Source organism: Uloborus diversus, chromosome 8 (genome assembly GCF_026930045.1).
Source record: "Uloborus diversus isolate 005 chromosome 8, Udiv.v.3.1, whole genome shotgun sequence".
NCBI lineage: Eukaryota > Metazoa > Arthropoda > Arachnida > Araneae > Uloboridae > Uloborus > Uloborus diversus.
The window spans coordinates 22,877,256-22,905,205 of record NC_072738.1 but is presented as its reverse complement, the minus strand read 5'-3'; the positions used below and the strand labels follow the sequence as shown (position 1 = coordinate 22,905,205).

Below are 27,950 nucleotides of genomic sequence, written 5' to 3'. Positions count from 1 at the left end.
ACAAAAATACGCAAGCTTGATATTTGCTTTTTTTTTTCTCTCTCATAAAGATATGTTCTTTCCTTTAAAATAAAAGTGGCAGCTATGGTTTTTTATAAATGGTTTTAAAGTTTGTTATTATCATTCATGCAAACTATCAATTTTATTGTTACTGCCATTTTTTTAATAGCGAGCTTCGAAAAACATGTTGTACCTTAATTTTTTGAGGCCAATGTATTATTAACTATGTTTAACTATTGATAACACGCTTGAAGAAAATAATTGTGCCCGCCGTCCGACCAATATTCTAGAATGTGCTCTTAGGTACAGAAAGGTTGGGGAACCCTGCTTTGTTATATGGATTGCATTAATGTTTCTTTAATATTTGGACTCAGATTTTACTTATACAGTTAAAATTTTGTATAGGCCAGAATTGGAACATAAGGCGGCCGCAGCTAGCTCGTAGGTAGCCACAACTAATCAAAACTACACTGCACTGTAAAAAAAATCCGAAACGTTCCTGAGTGTTTCCGCGTAACGTTTCGGCATTTCAACGGTTTTTATCCACTTCCTGGAAATGTCAAGTATCGTTGTCAAAAAGTTTCCTGAATTTCTACACGTTACAGGAATGCAAACTTCTCTCTGTAGTAAAAAATATTTTTAGCTCCCAGTTTAAAGATTAACTAAGAGTATTTATAAGGTGCATCGGCTTCCATTCAATTACGGCTCGTCCATGCTGATTAAATCCCAAAGGGAGCGAATAAGTATGGACTACGTAGCGTTGCAAGAATTGCATTCAAGCAAGATGCTTAATGCTTGCAATTTAGGCTTAGCTTTGGCCATTTTCGCAATACTGCTTTTGCAACTATTTTGACTAATCAGGAAGGTGCCAAGCTGTTATATTATCACTAACCTAAGATTACTCTGAAGTTCCGGAGACACGACTGGCTTTAAATGGGAAGATTACTGAAATTTAGAGGAAAACGTTCCTGGATTTTGCAAGATATGTTGCTGGCAGAAATTGGGCACATCAGCTGCCTATTTTTTTCCAGGAACGTTTCTGAATCGTTTTTACAGTGTGTGTCAGTTGAATTGATTTTTCTTTCTATTAATTTTAATTACTTGCAAGATTTTGGTTATGTTACAGAGGTTTAATTCTGAGCGAAATGACATACATTTTATTGTTATAGTGAGCTTACAAGTAGATTTTAGTTTCTTAGAACTTTATTTTCGCCTTAAACTGGTCCCAATCGGTAACCAACCGTAGCTAAATGTATATCCTCTCGGTGGCGTTCGGATTAATGAATGTTCGGATTACGGTGATTCGGATCAAAAAGAAATTGTATTAAGATCGAACATAGGTTTTATAGTCCTTAGGGTTCCGCACAACAGATAGGGAACCCTAAGGGTACCATTCAAGTGCACGAGGGACCCGAAAGTGACATGAACATACAGACACCACCAATTTAACAAACTTAATATAAAGTAACACTTATTTTTTCATAATAAATAAAATATCACTGCATATTTTAAAAGATCTAAATTTGCTTACTTGATTAAATAAAACTGCTTTCCATTTGGGACGTTTCCCAAGACTTTCTCAAACTCCTTAAGCTCCTTCTTGTAGGCACTCAGTTTCTGCGATATATCGGTGCGAACATTCGGCAAGCAAACTTTGATATGAGACCTGAGCATCTTTTGAAGCAAAATTTGGAGATTTAGCGTTCCCATTCGATGGGCAATGTGTCTGAAATCAATTGAAGCAAAACGAAGTTGCAACACATTTGTTTCTAAATAACTACTATAGTGTTCGCGTTAATTGGGACAAAGATATTTTTTCGGGGACTTTCAACTTGCTTCCCAGCTAGTTCCAGTATACATGAAATACACCGCCAACTCAATCATTCCAGCCGAGGACTGCAGTTTCGTGCTTATTAGCACTCATCAGCCGGTGCAATAAGCACGCATCCTCCCTCAGGAAGTGACTGAGCTAGAGGTGAAAAACCTCTTAAAGGAGCCAAAAGTGCCAAACAAGCAGGTAGCTAATATAGAATTAGCACTGACCAGACGAGTGACCGAAGCAATGGTTTGGTTCAACTCGAAGATTGAAGGCAAGACAAGGTATTTTCAGTAAGTTACCGCCCTACAGCCAGGGCTAAGTCAGAAATACACGAAATACACCGACAGCTCAGTCATTCCAGCCGAGGACTGCAGTTTCGCGCTTATTAACACTCACCAGCCCGGCATACGAAGTGACTGAGCTGGAGGTGGAAAACCTCTTAAGGGAGCCAAGAGTGCCAAACGGCTCATATAGGGCGGTAACTTTCTGAAAATACCTTGCCTTGCCTTTAATCTTCGAGTTGAACCGAACCATTGCTTCGGTCACTCGTCTGGTCAGTGCTAATTCTCAGGGGCGCCGACTTGCAAAAATTATTGAGGGGGCTAGACTGCACCGGTGATCCAGGGGTTATGTAATCCCATGGCGTCCCCCCGCCCCACTTTTCAAAAAAATAAGTTAAGATTTTTTGAACCTTGAAAATGCCAATTTACATATTTTCTGGTGTATATGATTTATACAAACAAACAATATGTGACATGGCGTTTTCAAAGTCAATCTAAGATTTTGTATACAAATTTTCTGGTTCAATTAGATCATGTCACTTGTCTTCAATGTGGGATATTTTTACAGTTCTATTTTGGGGGAAGTTGTGCAGTTCCGTGGCTAGGCATTGATATAAGGTAGGGCTTGACTTGCATGGAAGAGTACTCCCAGTGCGCTTAAATACAAAAAATATTGGGAGGGTGGGGGATATACCGCGGATTTAACCCCTGGAAATTTTCTAAATTGGAGATGGAAAAAGTAAGTTTTACAGTTTTTTAAGCATTTTAGAGTAATTTGTTATCAACATTAGAACCCCGAAAACTCTACTCTCGCTAACTCGACACATGTTTTGACTTTAAAACACACACACACACAAAAAACCCCCCTCATGTATAGTATTTTCGTAAAAAGTTAATTTAATTTATAGTATAATAATTTTGTTTTTATACTATTACAGAATAGTGAATACATATATATAAAAAGATTGAAATTATACTTAAATAAATCTTAAATTATCATTAAAAAATAAAGCATAAGATATTGCTGTCGCACTTTGAATAATGAGTGAAATAGCTAATTTAAACTTGCTTTTAATAAGGCTCAGAGTTCATTAAATAAAAATAATATCCCACAGTTAATTTGTTTAAGAAAGTTAATATAGTATGTAAATAGCTGGTTTTTATAGGGTCTTATCATAACCAAAAAATATTGAAGTATTTGAAAATAACTAATGCAGTACTATAGTAATACGGTAATAAAATAGTACTAATATTTTGAAATTTTAAATCCAACATTCTGTATGTAGTTAATTCTCTATTTTACAGAGATTTTTAAAATTGCTTGAAATACCAATATTAGAGCTGTCAATAGAAAGGTGCAAATGTCGACCGCCTGACTAGATTACCGAATTTGAAGTCGTCGACGACTGGTCGAATATCCAATTCATCCAAATTATATCGCCGGTTAAGAACAGCCAAGTTGTTCAATCACTTCTTCCCCATTGTTAATCGGACAGACTATCCGCAGGTTCGCACACTGGGACAAATTCTAAGTGCTCGCAGTACCGTAACACTATCATTATTCACACCACTCGTTTTCAGTTGACATACTTTTTATCGTAAAAATTATTTGTTGTAACTCATTACTGAATGTATTTCACAAGGTAACTATCTTCAACCAAGGAAAATAAAAAATACTGGAACAAATTTGTGAGTTTAGAAAGTATTAAATAACTAATAATTTTCTTAAATTATTGGGGGGGCTCTGCCCCCTCAAAAAACTTTTTGAGGGGGCTCGGGCCCCCTCAAGCCCCATGGAGTCGGCGCCACTGCTAATTCTACATTACCTACTTGTTTGTTTCTTGGCTCCCTTAAGAGGTTTTCCACCTCCAGCTCAGTCACTTCCTATGCCGGCTGATGAGTGCTAATAAGCACGAAACTGCAGTCCTCCGCTGGAATGAGTGAGCTGGCGGTGTATTTCATGTATTTCTGCCTTGGCCCTGGCTATAGGGCGGCAACTTACTGAAAATAGTTTCAGTGTGTTCCCTAAGCAATTCTGTCTGACTTAATATCATCTGGATGTCAGTTTTGACTACTTAAAACTAGTCTAGATGAGAAATTGGGAACATTGAAAAATACTTCAGTTTTTTTCTGTGAGAGGAGAAAGTAACATTTTCCATTCCTTCATTATTGTGTACGAAATAGGGATACAACGGCTATAGAGTTAGAAGGGAACAACGCCAAAGATAATTGGACTAAACAGACACAAGACTATGGGGGGGGGGGATTGGAAATTAGAACTTTTGACAACTTCTCTTCTGACCAAAAGTGAGAGGTATCCGCTGCAATCTCAAGCAATGAATATCAATATCAATAGGCAATAAAATACCTCATAAGCTATTGGCTAGTTCTTGTAGGTCTAATAATGCTATTTCAGAGTACGAACTGTTTTTTTTTTTTTTTTTTTTTTGAGTTTTTTTTTTTTTTTTTCTCCTTCACATTTGCCTGTTCTTCGAGGAGAAAATGGTTCAGTTGCATTGCATTTCTTCAGACACCCGGAGAAACCCGATTTTCTAATACCAATCATAAATGTAGTATGTTTTACTGCCATAGACATGCGTCCGTTAAGTACGATTACCTTTGCGAACTTTCTTACTTTCTATATTTCTTTTTAGCGTACTAATATAAACGAATGCAAAATGTAACTTCCTCTTCTCACAGAAAGAATCTGAAGGCTAGATTAATTTTTCATCTAAACCAGTTCTGAACAATCAAAATTGACATCCAGATCGCATTAAGACAGATATAGCAGCTTATTCGGACCTGCTGGAGCTAGCTGGCAATCAACTTGAAAATCCGCAAAATAACAGCTTTGTCCCAATTAATTCAAACACTATCCTTATATATTACTTCTGTAGCCTGTTTTTCGTTCCTACGCGAGAACTTCCTCAATTCTTCATCGATTTTTTTGATTTACCCCTTATTTTAAAGATTATCGTGCAGGCTAATGACGAAAAATAGACCAACGGTCTAAAAATTATTTTTTTTCTGTCAAAAAAAAAACCTGTTTTAAAGCACCAGATTGAGGTTTTTGGTTAAATTTAACACTTTTACTTGTACTCTGACCGACAGAGCTGAATAGCTCGAACGGCAGAGCGTTCGACTGGAAACCAGAAGAACCAGTGTTCGGGCCCATGTCCGGACAATTTGCATCAAAAAGTTAGAGAGATATCGTGCATTACATGAACACTTCATAACAATGAATAACAAATATGAGGTAATAGAATAAAGGAGATGGAAACGATCCTTGCTGTTATGAAAACTTGATGCCATATGGAGCTAAATTGATTCTTACTAGTAAGGTTTTTTTTTTTAAGTTTTGGCTCCGGTCAGAAAATTAAAGCATAATGTGAGCGAAAATATAAGTGTCAGATTTAAGATTTCAGACTACAATGGAATTGTTTTTTGTTCAGAAAAAAATAAATAAATCGAATGTTGATACAGATTCTTCTAATTAGTTTTTGACCCTTTTCACAGTTAAACAATTTTTTACCTCAAACTGAAATTACACTTTTCATTTAAAACTAATAATATTTTTTTAGAATACGAAGTAAAACATTAAAATTACTAACAACTAGACGGGTAAAATATAATTTTTTTTCTTCTTTCGGCAAAAAACAAATAGCCTATCACATTTTTACTACATTCGAAAAGCTACGCTTAAAAAAGAACTTAGTTCAAATTATTTTGTTTTTTAACCGTTTGGTTAAATGATGAAAACGTGCTGCCATCTAAGCCATAACGGTTCAAGCAAGCAGCCTGCGATAACAAATTGTAAAAATTTTAAAAAATAAAAACACTTCTCTTCAATGTCTTCTCTTATATATTATTTCTATGGATTATTTTTCTGTCAGTATGCGAGATCTTTCTTATCTCTTGAAGAAATTCCCCCCTAATTTTAAAACTTATCAGGCCGGTTAATGACGAAAAATAGACTTACGGTCTTAAAATCAAGTTTTCGGAAACGCCCCTTGCTGTTGCAAACCTTGATGCATCCTGTAGTTCTAATGCAGATTTTTTTTTTTTTTTCAAAGCAAAGTTCTAATACAATTTTCCAATTTTTTGCGTCGCTTTCGGCAAGAAAAAAAAAATTTAATTAACCTGTTTTTTTTTTAAATAAAGCTTAAAATCACTAGATTTCGGCACTTGCTCGATTAAATTGAGAAGTTTTTTTCGGTAGAGCGTTCGGCTATAAACTATCTGAACTTCGGGCAAGCCCGAACTGTCCGACACAATAGCAAATTTAGATTAATATTATGCATTACATGTACTCATAACATACAACAGATAACACACGTAAGACAATAAAAAAAATGCGATGGGAATGCTACTTGGTGTTTCGACTCCTTCATGCAGGCTACAGTTATCATTCAGATAAGTTGACTGTTAATCGAAGGGTGTTCTTCCTTTTTTTTTTTTTTTTTTTAAAAAAAAAAGCTTTGACTCCGTCCAGACCACTAAGCATAATGTAAGCACAAAAAAAGTATTAGATTTACCTCAAGGGAATCCTTTTTGTGCAGAAAAACATTTTCATTGTATGCTGAAATGTAGATTTTTCTAATAGCAGTGTTCGATCTTTTGTACAAATGAAAAAATACTACGCCAAATTGAAATTACGAGTTTCGCCCAGTAAACCTTTAATTATTAATTCGAATACGATATGAAACATTAAAATTATTATCAACTTCATTAGTAAGAAATCATTTTCTACTCCTCTGCTTTCGGCTGAAAAAGTATATATATATATATATATATATATATATATATATATATATATATATATATATATATATATATATATATATATATATATATATATATATATATATATATATATATATATATATATATATATATATATTGTCTACGTTCGAAAAATTACACGTAAAAACGGACTCAGTTCAACTGGTTTTGGTTTTGAATTTTAAGTGTTCGATTAAAAGAAAAACGTGTGTGGGGATTTAAGTTATTATAACAGTTAAAGCAGCCTTCTATGGGAAATTGTTCAATTTTCAAAAATAAAAACACTTATTTTCAATCTAATTTATTATTTCTCTAATATGTTTGTTTCAATCGCTACGCGAAATCTTCCTCATTCTTTTATCAAATTCCATTTCTTACGAATAATTTTAAATCGTATCATGCTGTCTAATGACAAAACATTGAGACGCATGATCTTATTATTATTATCATTTTATTTTTGACAAAAAGCTTTTTAGCTGTTTTTTATTACTCATTCCTTCAATGAATAACATTCGAAAAGGAAGGCGCAATTGCTAGGTTTGTTGGAGTGTTGTGCTGTTAATCAGAATGGCGCCAGTTCGAATCCGTGCCATTAAATATCTTCAATGTTTCTTATTTTCCGTCAGATGCTCACATGGGCAGGACTGTATTTGCCACAGCCCGTTTTTTCACATGCAGAATTACTGCTTTTTCACGAGTCATTCAGCCACACTTTTAATGATATTTATGTTTGCATTGAAAATACGTACAACCAAAAGGTTAGCGATGATCAAATTATCACAACGTTGTATTTAACGAGGTTTTGTTACTGATGTCTTCAAAATACACGTCTTCTCTTCTGCGCTTACTTTTTTTCCTTTACTTTTTTCGGTTCTTCTTCATAACGTTCTTTCTTTGAAATTTTTAAAGAGCGAAATGCTTCATGAAACGATTCGAAGCACAGTGCGGAGTTTCGCACGGGTCGACTAGTGGTAATTGTTTTCTTCAATAATATTTTAAGCAGTGTCAAAAGGCAAGTCAAGTAATTCTTTCGTTAAGCATTTATGCAGTTCTTTGTCCAGATTGTTGTTTATAGCAGTGGCGTAGCTAAGGAGGAAGGAGCGGCTTCAAGTAGCGGTCATAACCTCCATGAACGTAAGATAGATGAATGTTACGCATAGCGTTCAAATACTTTTTGGAAAAAAATATAGTGCTCGCAGTCATCTTCTTAATTTATTGATTATTTGTTCTTGTAAATGTTTGAATTAATACTTCTCTTCACTCCTTCTGAAATTATCTAGCAAAGTTTATGCTCTACTTGAATAAAGCTCTAGCTAAGCGGTCGCCAGTCGCCAACGGGAGACTATTTAATTGAAAATGGCTTCCAAAACATCAAGTATGAGTTACCAAAAGTGGCGAGCACGTGTTTCTTTTTTGTTAAAAATAATATCAAGCTATTACAACAGGCCTTCAATCTTATTTGAGCCTTTCTCTTGAGTCTCCAGTAAGCATTATCTAGATTTTTTAATAGTTAATCATTTCAGGCCTAATATTTTTATTTTATCTTAGTAACAAAATAAACGATTCCCGACCTTTTTAAAACTACTCACATTTTACAATAATCCTCTTTCTTTTCTTCTTTTTTTGAGCAATCACATTGCTTATTGTTCTCACTTGACAGTTTTGAATTCCTATGATTTTATTCCCCCCCCCCCCGCCTCCCTCTGCAGCACCACCGTCGGCCGTCCTCGCGATGCTGCTCCTCTAGCAAAAACCGTCTCCGGGTTGCGTCCATATCCTACACACACACGCATACATACACACATCTACACACACACTCCTACATTCACACACATACACACACTCATGCCTGCACACAGACACAAACACACACGCCTACATACAAACACACTCGTGATTGCGAAAAACATAATTTGAATTCCAGATGTCAAAATTAAAATTAATTTTTAGTTTTTAATTTTTTTTTTTTTTTTTTTTTGCTAAGAAGTTTCTTTTTGCGATTACGACCTTTCACAATTCTAACTCCACAAAAAACAACCGTTTTAGGCAAAACGAAAGACTAATACATAAACCAAAACCTGTATGAGGTCTCACATTTGCTTTCATTTAGTTATAATTGCCAACATTTGAATTATTTAAAAGTTTGTAAAATATTTCCTTTTGTTGTATGCTGATATTTTTATATTAAAAAATATATCCCATGAGATTACGTTTATTATTTTTGTAGAGCATCCTAATCTTTTTAAGTTGTTGTTGATATTACTAAAAGAGTTAATAGTTTTTTTTTTTTTTTTTTTTTTTTTTTTTTTTTTTTTGCGCTGCTTGCATACTTAAGAAAAAATGGCTACCAAAAGTACAACAGTGGCTGCCATTTTTTTTTTCGTGATTTTAGTAGCCATTGGTTGTATCTGGAATTCCCATTCAGAATTCCAAGTCCGGAGCTTTAATAGTATGGGGAAGTTATTTTGAGCTATAGGAAGAAATGATAGCACTCTCCCTCTCTCTTGGCTTTATTTATTTATTTATTTATTTATTTATTTATATTTATTTGCTTATTTATTTATTTATTTTTATTTATTTATTTATTTTTTTTTTTTTTTTGAATTCAGGACAAAGAAATATGTATATTACTTACCTATAACAGTCTCTTGAGGTAAAGAATTCTTTCTCCTTTCTTAAGATATACTGTATATCTCGTCCTGCATCAATGTCCTTTTGACTTCTGTTCAAAACACCAACATATCCTGAAACAATTCTTTTTTAAATGTTTTGTATAAATTACGTGAAAAATATTAAAAGTTACAATCATAAGTTGGGTATATTTTTCCGGATTCAGAAGCAAATTAAATCAAAATTTCAGGTAGATATTATACAATATCTGCGTGGTTTTTGTATTGTAGAAAGTTAATGAAGTTAGCATATAATAGAAATAAAAACCTCTTTTCAACGGAATTTTTTTGTTCTCAAGCACTTCTCTCGCATTCGTCCCTTCATCCATCAAATCTAATTTTGTCAATACACCAATAGTCCTTTCTCCTAAAAGTAAATTTCATTAGAAAAAGAAACAGTTTAGAAGTCTTTATTCATCAGTACTTCCAACAAATAACAAAACCTAAAGGTGCCGAAATTTTTTTCATTATAATTGTTTTACTAGACAGGCAAGAAAGGTTGAATTGATCATCGCACGTAGGCAGCCACAGACAAATCGTTACTTATACAGGTTGTCCCAAAACGACCGCATAAACTTTGACAGCTAGATCAATCGTTGGGAGTTACATAAAAACTGCCCAAAGAAGCGTTCCTGTACGATCCATAGTTTACGAGAAAAATACGAAAAACAAAGTATGACGTCGCTGCCGGTGCAAGAAAAAACACTTTATTGGACATATCAACAGCAGTTTACGTACATTACGTATAACAACAAATACGTGAAATGACGTTTTAAACATTGTCGTCTGGAAAGATATGCAAAGACTGTTGTTGATACGTTCAATAAAGTGTTTTTTCCTTGCACCGACAGTGATGTCATACTCTGTTTTTCGTATTTTTCTGGTAAACTATATATCGTACAGGAACGCTTCTATGGGCAGTTTATATGTACTCCCAACGAGGAATGTAGCTGTGCAGAGTTTATGCGGTCGTTGAGGGACACCCTGTATGTAAACGAAAGATATGCAGATGCTGGATAATTTGACGGAAAATTAGCATGAGTACTGCTGCTAAGATTATTCAACATAATGCAATATTTAAAAAAAAATATTAAATAAAAACAAAAAAAACCGACTGTGTAAAAACCAAAAAAACTAAAAAGGAAAATGTATAAGCCCAGTAGTTTAGAATGTGTTAAGTGCTACTGAATAACTACACCGTTGAAATAGTTTTATAACCGTACACAGATAAGACAATTCATAAATTCAAAAGCAGAATAGAAGGATCAACAGTCGGGGCTCATTCCTTTCTAATTCAAGGAACCCCGTAAAATTTGAATGGGCTCTGACTGTTGATCCTTCTATTCTGCTTTTGAATTTATGATTTGTCTTATCTGTGTACGGTTATAAAACTATTTCAACGGTGTAGTTATTCAGTAGTACTTAATACATTCTAAACTACTGGACTTATACATTTTTCTTTTTAGTTTTTTTGGTTTTTACGCAGTCGGGTTTTTTGTTTTTAATTAATAATTTTTTATTTTACACTTTTTAGTTAACTTTCACTGACTTAGTTATTATGATTATAAGACGGTACATTTCGCAACCTTGTCATTTCATTGAGAGAGTTTGCTTGTATCGTGAGGTTTATTAAGTAACTTGCAGTGGTCTAAACTACTGATAATGAGTCCCTCTAGGGATCTAACTCGGCTTAAAGCTACATGTGCTTGACCATCGGCAAAAATGCGCGAACTTAAGTCAACCACAGCACAGCTATATAAACAGCCTGTATAACTCATGATGACGCGACATCGGAAACGTCCCCGTCCCCCCATCAGTCAAATCTTTCTCGCAAAACTAAAAAAGCCTGTCAAGAAAGTACACGTCGCGAAACTCAGTCCCTTGAATCAAAGCAAAAACAATTGCAACATGTTAGAGATGAAAATCGAATTAGTAGACTTTCTTTCTTTTGGTGCTTATTGCACTGGTTTATTCTGATGAGGACTATAATCTGAGTGTCTTGCCTTCGTTACGCATGATATATTTTTTATTACAGTACAGAATACATATAAAGAACACAAGAAAGAATTAACATCAGAAAGAGGGGAAAGTACATCCAGAGCGAGGGTGTCTTGACCCACCGCCTCAAGTGGAAGAAGCAATCGTTAGACCACTCGGCCATTGAGACCCTAGTAGACTTAGTAAACAAAAAAATTCAGGCAGCGAAAATTACCTGCATTTGTCACACGCAGGTAGCGTGCGACACAGTGTGCAACACCCAACGTGCGCTAATCCCGAACTGACAAAATGGCAACCGGTTTTTGAAATGGTACTTTTGATTACTGTCATGTGTTTAGTGACACTCCCAAGGTTAAGACAAATCGATTGACGTAAGAATTACCAAAATTTGCCAAGGCGTTTAGCCTGTAGAACGCTACATAGAAACGGACATACATACATAGACTAATAAACACATTACTCTCCTTTGCGTCGCGCACGCGCAGTCGGGTAAAAAGGCTACATTTTTGGAAGAACAGAAGTTTTAGTATGTATATGTTTCAGCTCAAATACAGATCCCTCCACTTTAGATTTAGAGGGAAATCTTAAACATTTACAGTGTACAAGTATAATCAACACAATATGTGATTCTAAGTACTTAATTTATTAACCTATAGAAAATGGCAACAGATTGTTTTTAAAGCATTGAGCTTTCTCTCATCATTCGCCAACATTAAAATCGTTACCAATCGTGTGAATGAAAGCTTAGAGTTGTCTTAAAATTTGCAAAAAATGCTTAATATTAAAGTTTTATTCAACTCGTAAATCTATACAAATTTCATCATACGCAGAAAAAATTAGTTATTTAGATTTGTATCAATACTTTTAATATGTAACATTTCATTAACTACATTACCAAAGATGCAAACTTTCACGATTTTTTGTTAATATCTCTGGTGATTAAAGTCTCAGCAAGACCAGCTAAGAACACTCTCGATAGTATTACCTTTCGAACAAAAACAAAAAGAAGAATTTACAAAATCGGTTCATACGTTTAGGAGCTGCGATGGCACAGACAGACCTCCAGATACACACGTCAAACTTGAAATCCCTTTATTTTTTGTCAGGTGTTAAAAAAAAAAAAAAAAAAAAAAATGCACACACAAAAATTAAGTGCAGTCTGTTGATTTAGTATTGTTTTGGTGAAGAAGTTTTGTGCAGGAATCTGCATACTTTGATCAAGAGCGGCCACACTGATAATAAAAGAAAAGAGATTTTGATGGGCCATAGTGAAAGATCAATTTCTTTTAAATAAATAAATAGCTTTACAAATGTCCCTGTTTAGTAAATATTTATTTATTCCACATAAAAAATGGTGGAAATCACATCATTTCACAAAATACCAACTAAATTTTAAAAATCAAGCAACACTTTTATTCTCAAGTTATAAATGCTAAATTGTAAATACAAAGGTAGTAAAACAAAAATTTCGCAAAGTTGCATACACGTGCTACAAGGATTATCTTTTTCAATGCAATAGAAGTATATGAATTAACAAACCTTACATTTCATTAATGTACTGCACTCGTTTCATGAAAAGAGAATCAGGTCATTTACTTTTAATTCCAGTTTTTCAGATAATATAGTTTTAAATGCAATGAAATTTCGTCGCAACAAATACCAATACAACGAAACATCCATTTCAACGAAATAAATATTCAGTCCCGAATTAATTGCCCTTATATTGCTTGAACTCGTCTACAACAAAATTCCAGTTACAGCGGATAAAATTCGAGGGTCTTTGAAGTTTGTTGTAACGGAGTTTCACTACATAATTATACTTTAAAAAAATGAAAAGAGAAGAAGTAATAATTTAACATAACTTAAGAGAATTTACTTACTGTCAGGATCAGCAATTCTCGCAATGTTAAGAGCATCAGAATTGGCTATATCTTGATTGGCAGGTGACACTGCCAGAATAAGAGTTTGAGGTTGCCTGATGTAGCTCAGTACCATTTCTCGAACTATTTGCATGCTGTCTTCTGGCTGACCTGTCACAGCATTTCTAATCAGACCAGGTAAATCAACCACAGTCAATTTCAATACTGTAACAAAAGAAGTCTATATATTTTTGTTTAAATGGTTACAATAAGCAAAATATGCTACAAAAATTCTGTTTGAAAATATGATGAAATGCAACTTTATTGTTGAGTCTTTAGCGTGTAATGGCACATTCTTCAGGTCATGCCATCATGATGAAATGTTTGAAAGTGTTGGCCCTAAATTAGCGGTCAAAGTTTCGTTGCTCATTTTTGGTGGTACTGTAGTAGAAATTCAGCAATCTACACTCCAGTATCACACGTCGGGGTCGCTCCGGGTTTTTATTTTTGGATCTGAACTTAGAGAAGAATACAAAAGAAAAAAATCCTTTTGTGAAAAATAAAACGTTTTTATGAAGTTTATCTTTTTCTCTCCGCTTTTTCTTTCTTTTTTGTCTCCCTTTATTTTTAATTATTCAGCTTAAATCTAATGAACGAAACAATGTTACCGAAGAATTTTATGATTAATTCTGGAAGGAAAGCTTTTGAGCTACGAATATTTTGTGAAAAAATCGCTTTTACGACCGAAAGTTTTGTAAAGGGGCTTTAAAGGATATGTCATAAGAGACCTCCGTTACTGAGCCAAAACATGTAATTCAAATATTGTTTACGGAAATTATCAAAATTAATTGCATTATATGGAAGTATTGTTCATGTTCTACAGAGGCAATGCAGCAAGGATCTATCATATTTGGAGTCTTTGCAAGTGTTTTGTGCAACAATTGACGACTACATTGTAAAAACAATCCGAAATGTTACTCATTCGTTCTGGATAACGTTCGAAAAAGTTTCCTGAGTAGCAGTAAGTTTCATGAATGCCGATTTTACACTGTGGTGCGAAACAGTTTTTAGCTAACAGTGTAAAACAAGGACGGATCCAGAAAGTTTCCAAGGAGGAGGCGGTTGATTTTTGAACTAACGTCGTATTGCGTATCTGATTTATAAATGCTTGCGGGGAGGGGCGAGTTACCACATGATTTTCACCTAAAACAACTTAATTTTAAAGATATAGTCAATGATGTTCAACATCCCCCCCCCCTCTCCGACATCATTAAAGGTCGTCAAACATTGTCCTTTTTTGAAACTTCGGTTTCGAAAAATTATCAGAGGATAGTCACTGAACCCGTTCTTTCCCCTGACATTACACGAGGTGTCTGAAATCGCGTATTTATGACTTACATTTTGTAAAATAATCGAGGATAGGCAGCCAAACTTCTTCTCCTAACATCGCCAAAGATCGTCTAAAATTGCCTTTATGAAATTTAAATTCCGAAAAGTTTCTAGAGGGGGAGATTCGAACCCTATTCTATTTCTTTACATCATCAACAAGGGCCGACACCATTTTAGGACTTGAATTCAGAAAAATTGCCGGTGCAGATTCCCTCAAGGGAGGGGATCTCCTCCATCGCCCTTCCCTTGTATCCGCCCTTGGTGTAAAAATATACTAGACTTCTTTATTGAGCAATCACGATTGCTTATTGTTCTCATTTGACTGTTTTGATGTCCTTTGATTTTATTTTCCCACCGCCACCCTCCGCACCATCACCGTCGACCGGGTCCTCACGATGCTGCTCCTATAGCGAAAGCCGTCTCCAGGTTGCATCCATGTCCTACACACACGCGCATACATACACAACTACACGCATATATACACAGCAACATACACAACTACACACTACAACTACACTACTACAACTATACGTACGCACACACGCGCGCGCACACACACACACACAAACACATACACACATACACCTACACACACATACACAAACACACAACTACCCACACATTCATACCTGCACACAGACATAAACACATATGCCTACACACACATACACATACCCCCCCACACACACACATTCATATACACAACTACCCACACACTTATGCCAGCACACAGACACAAACACACATGCCTACACACATACACATACCCCCTGCACGCACACACACAAACACACACACACACTAACACATGCACACACAAACACATGCACACACATACACCTACACACACATACACAAACACATACACACAACTACCCACACATTCATGCATGCACACAGACACAGACACATATGCCTACACACACATACACATAACTCCCCCCCATACACACACGCACATTCATATACACAACTACCCACACACTTATGCCAGCACACAGACACAAACACACATACACATACCCTCTACACACAAACACACATACCTCCACACACAAACACACACGCCTACATACACACACTCGTGATTGCGAAAAACATAATTTGAATTCAAAATGTCAGCATACAAATTATTTTTTTTAAAGTGTTTTGCTTTCAGTCACTTTGTCTAAGCTCAAACCGGAGGCGTAAATGCAGTCACCGAATGTTGTAGCTTTGAAGAAAGTGCTTACCATAGGGAAGTTTTCCATTTTTCAATTTTTTTTTTTTTTTTTTTTTTATATGATAAAGTAACATGTATGAACATCATAGGTGAAAAAATTTTTGCCATACGATAAGCAGTTTTTTTTTTTTTTAATTAATTTTTAAAGTTCAAGGAATTGTGACGTCAAATGGCACAGGAAGTGACGTCATGTGCTCTTCCGCCGCGGGAGAAGCCGAAGGACGTTCAGTTGACTTCGAAGACGAAACGTAAGGCTTACCTCTTCGCATTTAACTCCTCGCGTTTCTGGGACATTAAACCTCTCATCCTCTTGAAAATTTTCGAATACCATCATTGATGTTACTTGAGGAAGATTATTAGATTGTGCTTTTTAACGAATCCGGCCTCCATAGCGTGTTCAAAAAGATTATTGAATTTTTAAAAAAATAAAAATATCAGCGCGCTCAAAATGTCCGTAGCGAAAACAAGGGATCTTCGGCGGAAGGCTGCCCATTAGTGCCCTGTGACGTAAGCTCATGATGTTTCAGAAGAGCGCACTTTTGCGCGTGGATTTTTAAAAATTTATTAAAAATCAATCATGGTGTTTTAAAATTCGGCGATGGTGAATTTTTTAGTTTTGAGGGTAATTAACAATATCCAATAGTCAAAATATGAACATTTAATAGGTTACAACTTCCCTATTCCGTCTTGGCTTCGGCTATTTTTGCTTTAGGAGCGCTCCAAGCTATTACATTTAACGTATATAAGTATTCAATAGAGGTTCCTGAGTTATAACAGAAACATGACTGGTTTTGATTAGGTAGGTTTCTTACTTTTTCAAAAAGATTGCAGGTTAATTTCAGTAAAAGTTAGTAACTTTTCGCAGACACCTTCTCCTGGTTTTCGGCAGATGTGTTCCTGGAAGAAATTAGGAACATTAACTGCCCATTTGTTTTCCAGGATCGTTTCGGATTTTTTTTAGAAGAATGGACTTGACCAACCGGAAACAGTATACAAGTTGGAACAATTAGAATGATTTTCTATCACAGATAAGCAAATAAAAAATGTTTAGCTGATAATTTTGTCCACTACATTTCCCAGCACTGAAAAGCAGATTCAATGTTACTTGAAATTCAGAAGTTAATTTTTAAAGTAACTACTCACAATATCAATGCAAAATAAAAATTTTAACTCACCCTTGGGAGAAAATATCTTGAGAGATATTGGATCGGGAGAAAATCCAATTGGTCCGGGTTTGCGATTTGTTTCATCTAAAATCTCCTTTTTAATTTTTGCAAAATCTGTAAACTTTTCCTTTTCTTTGTGCAAAAATATGCCATACTCTAAAAAAATCAGAAACATGTTGAGTTTTGACAATGAAATAGGAAAACCCCCCTTAGAATAAATAGTAACACAATAATATAGCCTGTAGCGTCACAACGGAGGGGGAAAGGAGGTTGGAAGACCGTTATCCCCAGGACACACCTATCCTAGAAGTGATGCCCAAAGTGGACTTAGTAGTAAATAAAAAGTATAAAAACTTAAATTCTGAATACTTTTCACAAATGGGATACTCCCCTTAAATTACATTATTTGAATCTATCAAATTTCAACGAAAATATAGCACAATATTGAGGGGAAACGGTTACATATGAGTCTGGGGAAAGTTTCGTCAAAACACAAAAATAAAAACAGAGCCGAAAAAAAATTACAAAAATACAAAACATATTTTTAGTTTGCGTGTGAGGGCGGGGGACACCATAAATTAAAATGTCTCTGAAAATAGCTATATAGTAGCTTCTTTTGCTATTCTGAAGAAAAAATTCATTCCGGAACTAAACGAGCCTACTACTCACTAAATTAGCTAAGACTGCAAATTTTTGTCAAAGATGCCTTTTTATCATTTTTAGCTGATTTCTAGAAACAAAATATTCTTCGCTTGTCTGAAAAAATCGATACGTTTAAAAAAAAATAAACGAACAAATAAAGTAGCAGCATTTTTTAAACTATGCAATTAATATATTCTTCGATTGCTTTCTAATAATAATAATAATAATAATAATAATAATAATAATAATATTTAATAATAATAATAACAATAATAATAATAATGACGCTGCTGATGATGATGATGATAATGATGATAATAATAATGATAATGATAATAATAATAATAATACTGATAATGATAATAATAATGATAGTAATGATAATTATAATAATAATGATGATAAGGATAATAATGATAATAATAATAATAACAATAACAACAATAGACAAGGGTCCAGTAACACAGTCGTAAGTTTGGATTTCAATAATAAGAATTTTTGGCGGGTAAAACTGGTGCTGCAGTGGACCATGAATACGGTGCAACCATCTAGTGTTATCAGAGTGAATTTTATGAGCCTGTTGGTATTTATATATACAAGGCAGTAGTTGAAGGTTATGCACAGCCACCACGAGGTCAGCTGGTGTTTCATGTTCATTTGAATTTAATAAGGCTTTAGTTCTAAATATAAATAACTTTTGCACGTTTTAAAGAGAAAAGGGAAATTTTGTCCATTACTCATATTTTCCTCATCCTATCTGTTACTGGGTATCATCAGATTTTTCGGTGTCTGTTACTGGCGTCGGATCTCTGTTCGAAATTGAGCAAATAAAAATAGAAGAACTCATTCAGAGGATCCATAAACAGCCAAACGTTAGATGAGATGGTGTTGCATGAGAGAAAAATAGTTTAAAAAGTCTAAAATACTCAGAAAATTGAGATAACATGAGAACGATGTCTTCAGCATGTCTGTTACTGGTGCCGTTACCGTACATCAAAAAAAAAAAAAAAAAAAAAAAAAAGAAAGAAAGAAAGAAAGAAAAGAAAAAATCGTTTGTTAAGCTCTTCCTTTCTGGTAAAAAGATAAAATCCCCCGATTTTTCACTATTGCTAAAAAGTAATGATAAAAAAAAAACGAAAAATAATAAAATGTCCACTGCAATAAATAAGTTTCATCATCAAAAAAAGAATAAAAAATCGTCTGCACAGCTCTTTCTGTTAAAACATAATAGACTCTGAATTTCCTTTTGTGTGAAGACATTAAAACTTTAGAAAGAAAAGACAAGCAAATCATTGCACCGAACATTGTTTCAAAGTAAAAACCAGGACTGCAGAGTAGAAGTCGTAGTTAGACTTGTTTTGGGGATAAGGGGTCGGAGTCGGAGTTGAGAGTTGGTTATTTTCCCTACTACTCCGTCGTCTTAATAATAACATTTGCCCCTTGAATTAATTTCCTTTAATTCACCTATTTTTATTTCTGACTTGCGTATGGTATTTCGATTTTTATAAAAAAAAGTTTTTTCTAATTCTTGAAACTAAAAATTCAGAACATATTCAGAATCTGCACTTTTTTCCGTGCCTTTTTTGTGTGTGTGCGCGTGTGTGTGTTATCTTTAAGATTAAAACATTTTGAACGGTTCAAAAAATACCTTAAATAGTAAAAAAAAAATTCGCTCTTTGTGGCACGATTAATCAAAATTTACGCCATAGGAAACTGCGGTGAATATGCTGCAAGTCGTGAAAAAGCCATCAACAATATATATTCTTTTTAAATTTTTTAATTAATTTAATTATTTTTAATTTTAAATTTTTTTAATGCATTAAAGAAAAAAAAAAGAAAAGAAAAGTCTTACCTTCTCCGGTTGATGGGTGAAGTTGTACAACTGTTGGTCTTCTTGTCACTACGTCACTCCCACGTGGGAGGAATTCTCTGAAAAATTATCAATTATTTATCAAGAGTCAGGCAATTCGATGCACATCTTCAAAAAAAAAAAAAAAAAAAAACTACATTTGTACGCTAATTTTCATGCATTTTGGCCTTAGCGATTTTTTTGTACTCGAGCCACACTCACACAAGCACGCAAATTCACAAATAAGTTTTATTTTCAACATTTTTAGATTTGTTGCTCATATTCAGAAATAAAAAATCGCGAATAAGTTTTTGTAAAAGTCATTTAGCAGCAGAAGCAGCTTAGCCCTGGCGGTAACTTAATTGAATATACATGCCTTGCCTTCAATATTCGAGTTGAACCGAACCATTGCTTCGGTCACTCGTCTGGTCAGTGTAAATTCTATATTAGCTACCAGTTTGTTTGGCAATCTTGGCTTCCCTAAGATGTTTTCCACCTCCATTTCAGACCAGTTTCCCTGCAACAGCTCACTGCCCCAGACTCCAGCCAGGTCCTCTCCCAGCTCCAAGCCCAACAGCAACAAATAGATACCCTCATAAGCGGCCTCGCAGCCCTAGCGAGGCCATAAGCTTACTCCTCCCCCCCCCCTTTTTCTTTTCTTATAGGTGTGCTTCGGCGCTTTCTCCTGCTCCATTTTCTCCATGACTCCAGGTAAATGGGGGGTTCCCTCCAGGCCTGTTAGCTATTGCATGGCTTGGCTTCAGTCACTCCTATGCCGGGCTGATGAGTGTGATAAGGACGAAACTGCAGTCCTTGGCTGGAAATGACTGAGCTAACGGTGAATGAATGAATTTATATTTCAGTTTAAGCAGCTTTGGTGAGAGAAATCATTTTTTCAACTTCATCCCTCTTGCACCTCGCATATACGTACTCTTCTTAACAAAACCATAATGCAAGGAAGTAGGGAAAGTGTGAAAAAGACTCCTCTTAAGAAGCAGCGGTTACACGTTTAGTGCGTAAACTCACGTAAGCGAGGTTCGTCAGTTGAGGAATGAAATTTCAAATGCAAAGTAAGTTAAGATAATAGAAATGCTTTTTAAAATTCTTATAAAACTTTATATTCTTAAGTGCACATCACAACTAATTGATGAAGGATTCAAATCTGGGAAACCATCAAAAAAGGGCTATGCTTTTGTCAAGTGAAATATGTCACAGATGTGTCACAGAGAGTCGTCTCAACCCTGTCACTATGTGACTGCGGCCGTTGTGATTCGTGGGGACAGTGATATCCTTGCAATGTTTGTGTTACGTATCGTAACATAAGGACGGAGTTCGTTATCAAAGAAAAACGAAAATCAAGCAGGTGAAAGCGAAACTACACTAAATAAGCTTCCTTCAGCCCGAGGAATTTTTCCAAGGTCCTTTTTCTTTTGAGAATTTAAGTTATATTTCAGAAAGTGACTTTATTAATTCTTTGAGGTATCCTTTTTTTTTTTTTTTTTTTCAAAAAAGAAGACGTTTTAACGTAAGACGTATATTTGTCTAAAAAATTTTTTTCTTAAAGATTTTATTGAGTTCAGCATACAAGTCATTCTCAAATGAAAATACATAGATCTCAACTCTGATATTTTTTCTCTTTTTTCTTTACAACAAATTCGAAATTTTGCTTTTATTTTTTTATTTTATACGTACGTATTAAGTTTATTTTTCATATTAGTAGCAAAAAAAATGAAGCTTTTTATAATAAATAAAAAATTGTAACTACAATAAAAAAATAATTTCAAAAATATTGGTAGTATTTTCAGTTTTATGAAATTTTTTCAGGAAAAGCGCTTTAAAATTACCTTAAAAAATTGCGAATACTTTTTTTTATGTATAAATTTAAGAAAAGTGCTATTTATTTAGGAAAAGCAGCAAATAAGAAAAAAATAACAACCTAACTCACCAATGATATGAAGCGGTGCAGGGGTGCAGTTTAGGGGGAGGAGAGGTGGAACGCAAGAAAAAACCGTTCCTGAAAATAGTTGCTTTTTCTTTTTTCTTTTCTTTTTTTTTTTTTTTTAATTATTACTATTATTGTAAAGATGCAAATGTATAGTAAATTGGTTTTGTTTGGGTGCGTTCTCCCAAACTTTTTTTTTTCAATTACTTCACCGATTATATGAATTTCGAAGAAATATCAATTTTGTTGCAATTCTTGTAATAAAAATTAATTAGAGAAGATTTCGAAATGTTCTTCAGAAAATTAAAGAATATTTCTATTTTGCATTGAACAGGTGAAAAAATCACAGTGTAAATTAAAGTCAAGAAAGGTAAAAATAAAATATAATACCTTCCAACGAAGCTCTCTAAAACGCTGCTTTTTCCTGCACTCTGACAGCCAACAACAACAATTTGCGGGAGTGCTATATCCAAGGTATGGCCACCTAAAGCTAGTTTGTTTTGTAAATCATTGACCACGTCTATTAGATCAAGCGGCTGCTTGCCTAAAATTTCAAAGAATTACATAACTTGTGTAAAATTTCTCGACACATTGATAAAAAGAGAAGATCTGGGCTGGATGGGGATATCATTCAAATTCATAAATAGCATAACAAACGTCTATCTTCATTCATTGTTTACTTATCGCGTATTTAGAAGGAAATAACTAACATTATTTCACAAAATAGCAACTAAGTTACGAAATAGAAACATAATATTTGTGATGAAAACTAAATGATAAAAACAACGTCAATGGTAAACAAAACAATAATTTTCTCTTAATTAGGCTTGCCAGACGTCCCGGTTTGATCGGGACAGTACCGGTTTTCAAACAAAATCCCGGTGTCCCGGCCGGTTTACTTCACGTCCCGGAAAATGACAAATTTGATTACAAATGACCAAAAAGGTCTAAAAATCATTAATTGTGAAGGATTATTTAGGATAATTACTTTATCATTTACAACATTGACTTGTAAAATTAATACCAGATTAGCTTGTGAGATTTTTACAACAAGATTGGAACCAAAAAAGACTGTCTAAAAACGTCCTATAAAATAAAAAGTATATCTAAATGTTTGCAATTTTTTACTCCGCATTCAACGTGTTTTTTCTAACTGAAATAAATCGCAAATATTTACATCTCAAATAAACTGCCATATAAAAAATTCCCAAAATCAGGCAGGGGCATGTACCCCTTTGAATATTAGCAACACTGGGGAGAAGGGGTGGGGGACATTCTTCCGGTGTCCCGGTTGAGCATTTCAAAAATCTGGCAAGCCTACTCTTAATGCCTTAATTATCGCGTATAAAAAATTAAATAACAAGCATCATTTCATAAAATAGCAACCGAATTAAGCAATAAAACAATGCATTCTTTGTCGAAACTTGTAAATGTTATACACGAAATTAATAGTAAACATAACAAATAACTCTCTTTATTAATGACTTAATTATCACGCTCTAAAAATGAAATTAGTAACATCATTTGATAAAATAACAACCGAATTAAGAAATAAAACAATATATTTTTATCGAAACTTGTAAATGCTAAACACAAAATTAATGGTAAACATAACATATTTCACTCTTTAAAAATGACTTACTTATCGCGTATTAAAAATGAAATAAATAACGTCATTTCATAAAATAGCAGCCGAGTTCAGAAACAAAACAATACATTTTTATTGAAACTTACAAATGATAAATACAAAATAAATGATAAACATAACAAATGACTCTCTTTATTACTGGCTTAATCATCGCGCATCAAAAAAATGAATAAAGAACATTATTTTTCAAAATAGAAACTAAATTAAGAAATAAAAACACCACCTTTGTGCTAAAGCAAAAAATGGTAAACAAAGTTTAATGAAGAAGAAAATTTAAAAAAAAAATCCGACACGTGTTGCTGAGTTACAAGGAACCTCTTTTTCGTTGCATAAAAAGTGAGTCTACGGATAAAGAAAAGCAAAAAGGCTTATCTCAACCCAAAACACATGTCTGCAATTTTTTGGAAGTTCAGTTTCATAAAGTAAGTAAAATAAGGATTAATAAAAGCGAGCTGTTCAGTTATCTCAACTGGCATTTCGAATCAAGTACTTGCGTAAAATATAATATTTTACTAACTTTATTACAAGACTGAAATGAGACACATTTGCTAAATAAAAAGAAATCAAAGCATTGTTTTATTTTTATTGAACATTTTTCCCTTTTCTAGTCAGCGGACCAGATAAACATTCAATGTGGGCCGTATGCAGCCTGAGGGCCTTTGGTTGTCGACCTTTGGCATAAAAATGAACGATTCGGCACAATTACATTACCAGAAATTGGTAATTGTTTTCATTTACTTCTGGTTTTACTTCATTTCTCCTCACTGTTTTAAGTTTGTGTACCTACATTCTTTCTTCTATTCTCCTTCATTTTGTTTTCTTTTCTGAAATTGGATAGAATGGTGCGAAAATTACTGTTGCTATTACCGACACAAAAAAACTTCTGAAATCATATTTCAAAAAAAAAAATTAAAAAAAAAATGCTATGATTTAATTTCCACTCGGCATTTCCTCACGCTACACTCACAGCCTTGCGGCGGAGCAAATGAGCTTCTGCTGCCAATTTATGATTATTTTCAATTAATCAATATCAAGCAGCGGACAAAGCGTAACTTTTGAAATAAAACTATGTTTTAAATAAAAAGTAAACAATGCATCATACTTATTAATCAATATCAAACAGAAAACAATACAACTGAATACAAGTTATGAAATGAACAAAACAACAGAATACAAAAACACGTGTATGAATAAATTTCATTTTTCTAAAAGTCGAGAGGAGGCAATATCCGCCATCCTGATCAAAAAAAATGACGGCTCTCTAGCGGTATTCACTGTTAGCTAGTTTTTTTTTTGTCATTGATGAACCGACAGGACTTTCAAATTCCATGAAAAAAATTGCTGAATGAAAAATAAATTCGCTGAAATAAGGAGTTTAAATCCAAATTTTTAATTCAACGCAGAAAAGAAAAAAGGAGAAAAAAGAAAAAGAGAAGAGAAAAGAAGAAAATAATAAAGAAAAACTAAAAGAAAAACAACGAGAGTGTTTCTCATGCGTGCAGTAAAGCAACAAATGAAGTTTCTCTTTTATTTTTTTCCTAAATTTAAAAAAAAAAAAATCTGGTTCATAAAGCTCTAACAGCGGTTCTGAATCGCTTTTGACCCGCTGATCGGTAGGTTAGATGAATTGTTAAAAATGACTTTACCCTATCTTATTTTAGATAAAAATGAAATATATTTCATTATGAACAAGGTTAATACCACACTTTAAGCTAACTTCCGTGACTTAAGCTTGGGAAAGTAAAATCAAATTTAAAACGATTCGCACCGAGAAAAATAAAATTTTGAAAACTAGGTTGTATGCTATCTTTTTTTTTTTAACTATGTAATCAAAACGGGTACAAAAATTAGTTATAAGAGTTTCATCAGGATAAACTTTTAGTAATAAAATTAAATGTAAAGATGAGTGATTAGCGTAATCATTATGCAGAAGCGAATAAACCTTCGAGATAAATCACAAAAGATAGTTATAAAATTTAATCATAAAATTATCGTAAAATATATCATGCAAAAGGTAAGTATTATCAATATTTGAACAATTAAAATTTGGTAAAGGACAGGTACTTTTCCAGCGGTTTAGAATTCCTGGATTCTACGCGAAGATGAAGAAGATAAATCGTCACACACACACAAAATTGAAAGGTACATTATTTCACAATTAGAATGAAATGAAAAGATTTACCTGCTATTTGCAAGCTCTCACGTTTTCCGTTGTCTGGAGGACTGGAACTGTCCATTTTAGGGGAGTTATCCATTTTCGATGTGTTTTCCAGAGTGATGGACCAGGAGTCAGATTTCTTTTTTCTTCACCTACAGGATAAATCTTCCTTTTGTCTTGACTTTAGGAATGCTATGATATTATCGCCAGAAACGTCAGGATTATCAGCTGTTACTCAATTCTGACTTTTTAGATCGACCGCATCTTCAATATGATTTCACTTCTCGCTGGGGGAGTACGATTAAACAAATACGAACGCGGTAACGTTCTCCAATCAGGCTCCTGATTGGCTCCTACCTACACCCCCACCTACCACTAGATACTTCGAGTAGCCACTTCGTTGAGGAGGGGGAGGGGAGAGAGAAGTGCAACTTTGTTGTATTTAAAAAAGAGCAAAAGCAGAGCGGTGATCTTCTGATCGTGGTTTCTCCAGCCAGATCTGGGTTTTTCATACTTATCTTGATTTATAGGGGGTTTTCCCACTCAATAATATTATTTTCTCGGGTTTTCAGATAATTTTTCATTTTACGGTCAAATTAATTTATATTTCTTACGCATGAAGTCCTTTATTTAATGTTATGAAAGTCAAATAAAACCATTAATTGCATGTTAGTCATCTGGTCCGTCATTTATCGGGGGTCAGAATGGAGCAAAAAAAAAAATACTACGTGAAACGCGGATCAAAGCGCTCAGCGCAAGGGGCTCAACAATGAGGATTGGGAGTTTTCCATCCAAAGTTTTAATTCACCTTAGCATACTGTTCATACTGTTGCTTACTTTGCATACTGTTGCTTGATATTGCATACTGTTCCGCTTCGGGTTTTTCATTTTAGGCGATCCATTGATGAATTATAAGGGGTATCGCAATGAAACTTTCTCTTTTTTTTACTTCATTTTACAAAAAAAGGAAGTATTGTATTCGCGAAAAAACTTTCACTCAAAATTCGGCTTTAATTTCCATTTTGCTCACCCCCGAATTAATGTTGAGATTTTTTTTTTCAACCTGACCACACGCGGATAAGTTCCTAAGAACGTATAAACACCCGAAATATCCATTTTGACATTCCCCGAGTTAATTAAAACGACGTCCGTATGTACGCATGTATGTATGTGCGGATGTGCGTATGTGCGCATGTATGTCGCATAACTCAAGAACGGTACGTCCTAGAAAGTTGAAATTTGGTACATAGACTCCTAGTGGGGTCTAGTTGAGCACCTCCTCTTTTGGTTGCATTTGGGTGTTTTTAAAGGGATCTTTTGCCCCTTTTGGGGGGAAATCATTGATAATTTCGATGTAAATTCAAGTGGTGTTATAATTTGGCACTTGGCAATATATCGCCAGTCTTTTGGTCACCAAGTTTTGTCGCCAACTTGGCGATAAATTTGGCAATTTTTTTTTTTTTAAATCTTGTTCCAATTAGGCCACTGGTGGTGATATTTAGAGAGTAAACGATTGAATCACATTAAAATTGACAATAATGGGAAAATAACATTAAAATTGGAGTAAAAGGAAGTCATGTGATGCACACATCAGCTCGTTTTTCAGACATCTGTGGAGTTTCGTTCTCAATAGCGCATTTCTTCATTAAAAAGTAATGAAAATTTCAGGGAATTTTCTACAAACCTTATTTGGTAGTAATTATTTTAGAAATAAATATTCATTAACTGTGTCTTCAAAGAAAAGGAAAGAAAATATGATTTTTTTTGCGTCGAATCCACATTTCCGCTGAAGGTGGTGCTGAAGTGCGTGTCGCGTACACCAATCCGCCGCAAGCGGTTTTGCATTAGCGGCCGTAGGCGACTAGAAGTCTTAACTATCGTAAATTAAACCAGTTATACTTTTTATAATGCAAATACAGTGAACTTCCTGTTATTTGCGGGAAGTTAATCCGAGAGGCGGATTATCCGCGACGCTTAGAAAAAATCGGTGATGATTAATTGATATTAGATAAACACCTACATTTTAATCTAATAAATGCAAAAAATCTACTTTTAGACATTTATTTCATTTACATTTATTTATTTATTTCATTTCACTATCTTCCAATGATATCAATGACCTTCCAATGACCTTCCATGGTCAAAAAAATCAGAGAAATTAAAACCTGATTATTAAATCTACACTACTTACTACTTTAGTTCTACAATACGTAACTGATTTTTAGATCTACTTTACTTACGCGCGTTAATGAGTGACCGCACCATCAGTTTCGTTCGAAAAATTCCCCTCCTCTCCCCGATGCGTTTTTGGTGCAACTAGAGTGCCTCTAGGAGCAACCTAACTTGATCTGTTTTTATTGATCTCTACTATTTGCTCGAGAATGTATGAAATTCATTTGCAATAAAGAGCAATCCGTTTTTTGCTTTTACATACATTTTTTCATTCAGTGTTATCGCTTCAACTATAGTTTAAATTTCTGCAAGGATTATTAATCTTCTTAAGCTATTGCATACACTACTAGTATC

General features: G+C 34.2%; 1 protein-coding gene across 1 annotated transcript in view; it reads right to left on the bottom strand.

Moving 5' to 3' along the window:
• Positions 1-25,521, bottom strand: part of LOC129227965 (dynamin-1-like) — a 129,755-nt gene extending 104,234 nt beyond the window's left edge. The window contains exons 1-8 of the mRNA XM_054862590.1: positions 25,449-25,521; positions 22,009-22,162; positions 19,680-19,756; positions 17,195-17,341; positions 13,430-13,633; positions 9,820-9,918; positions 9,518-9,626; positions 1,532-1,726 (exon numbers count right to left, since the gene is read on the bottom strand). Coding sequence (XP_054718565.1) covers positions 1,532-1,726; positions 9,518-9,626; positions 9,820-9,918; positions 13,430-13,633; positions 17,195-17,341; positions 19,680-19,756; positions 22,009-22,162; positions 25,449-25,521 — 1,058 coding nt within the window. The remainder of the gene's footprint in view (positions 1-1,531; positions 1,727-9,517; positions 9,627-9,819; positions 9,919-13,429; positions 13,634-17,194; positions 17,342-19,679; positions 19,757-22,008; positions 22,163-25,448) is intronic.
• Positions 25,522-27,950: the final 2,429 nt, after the last annotated feature.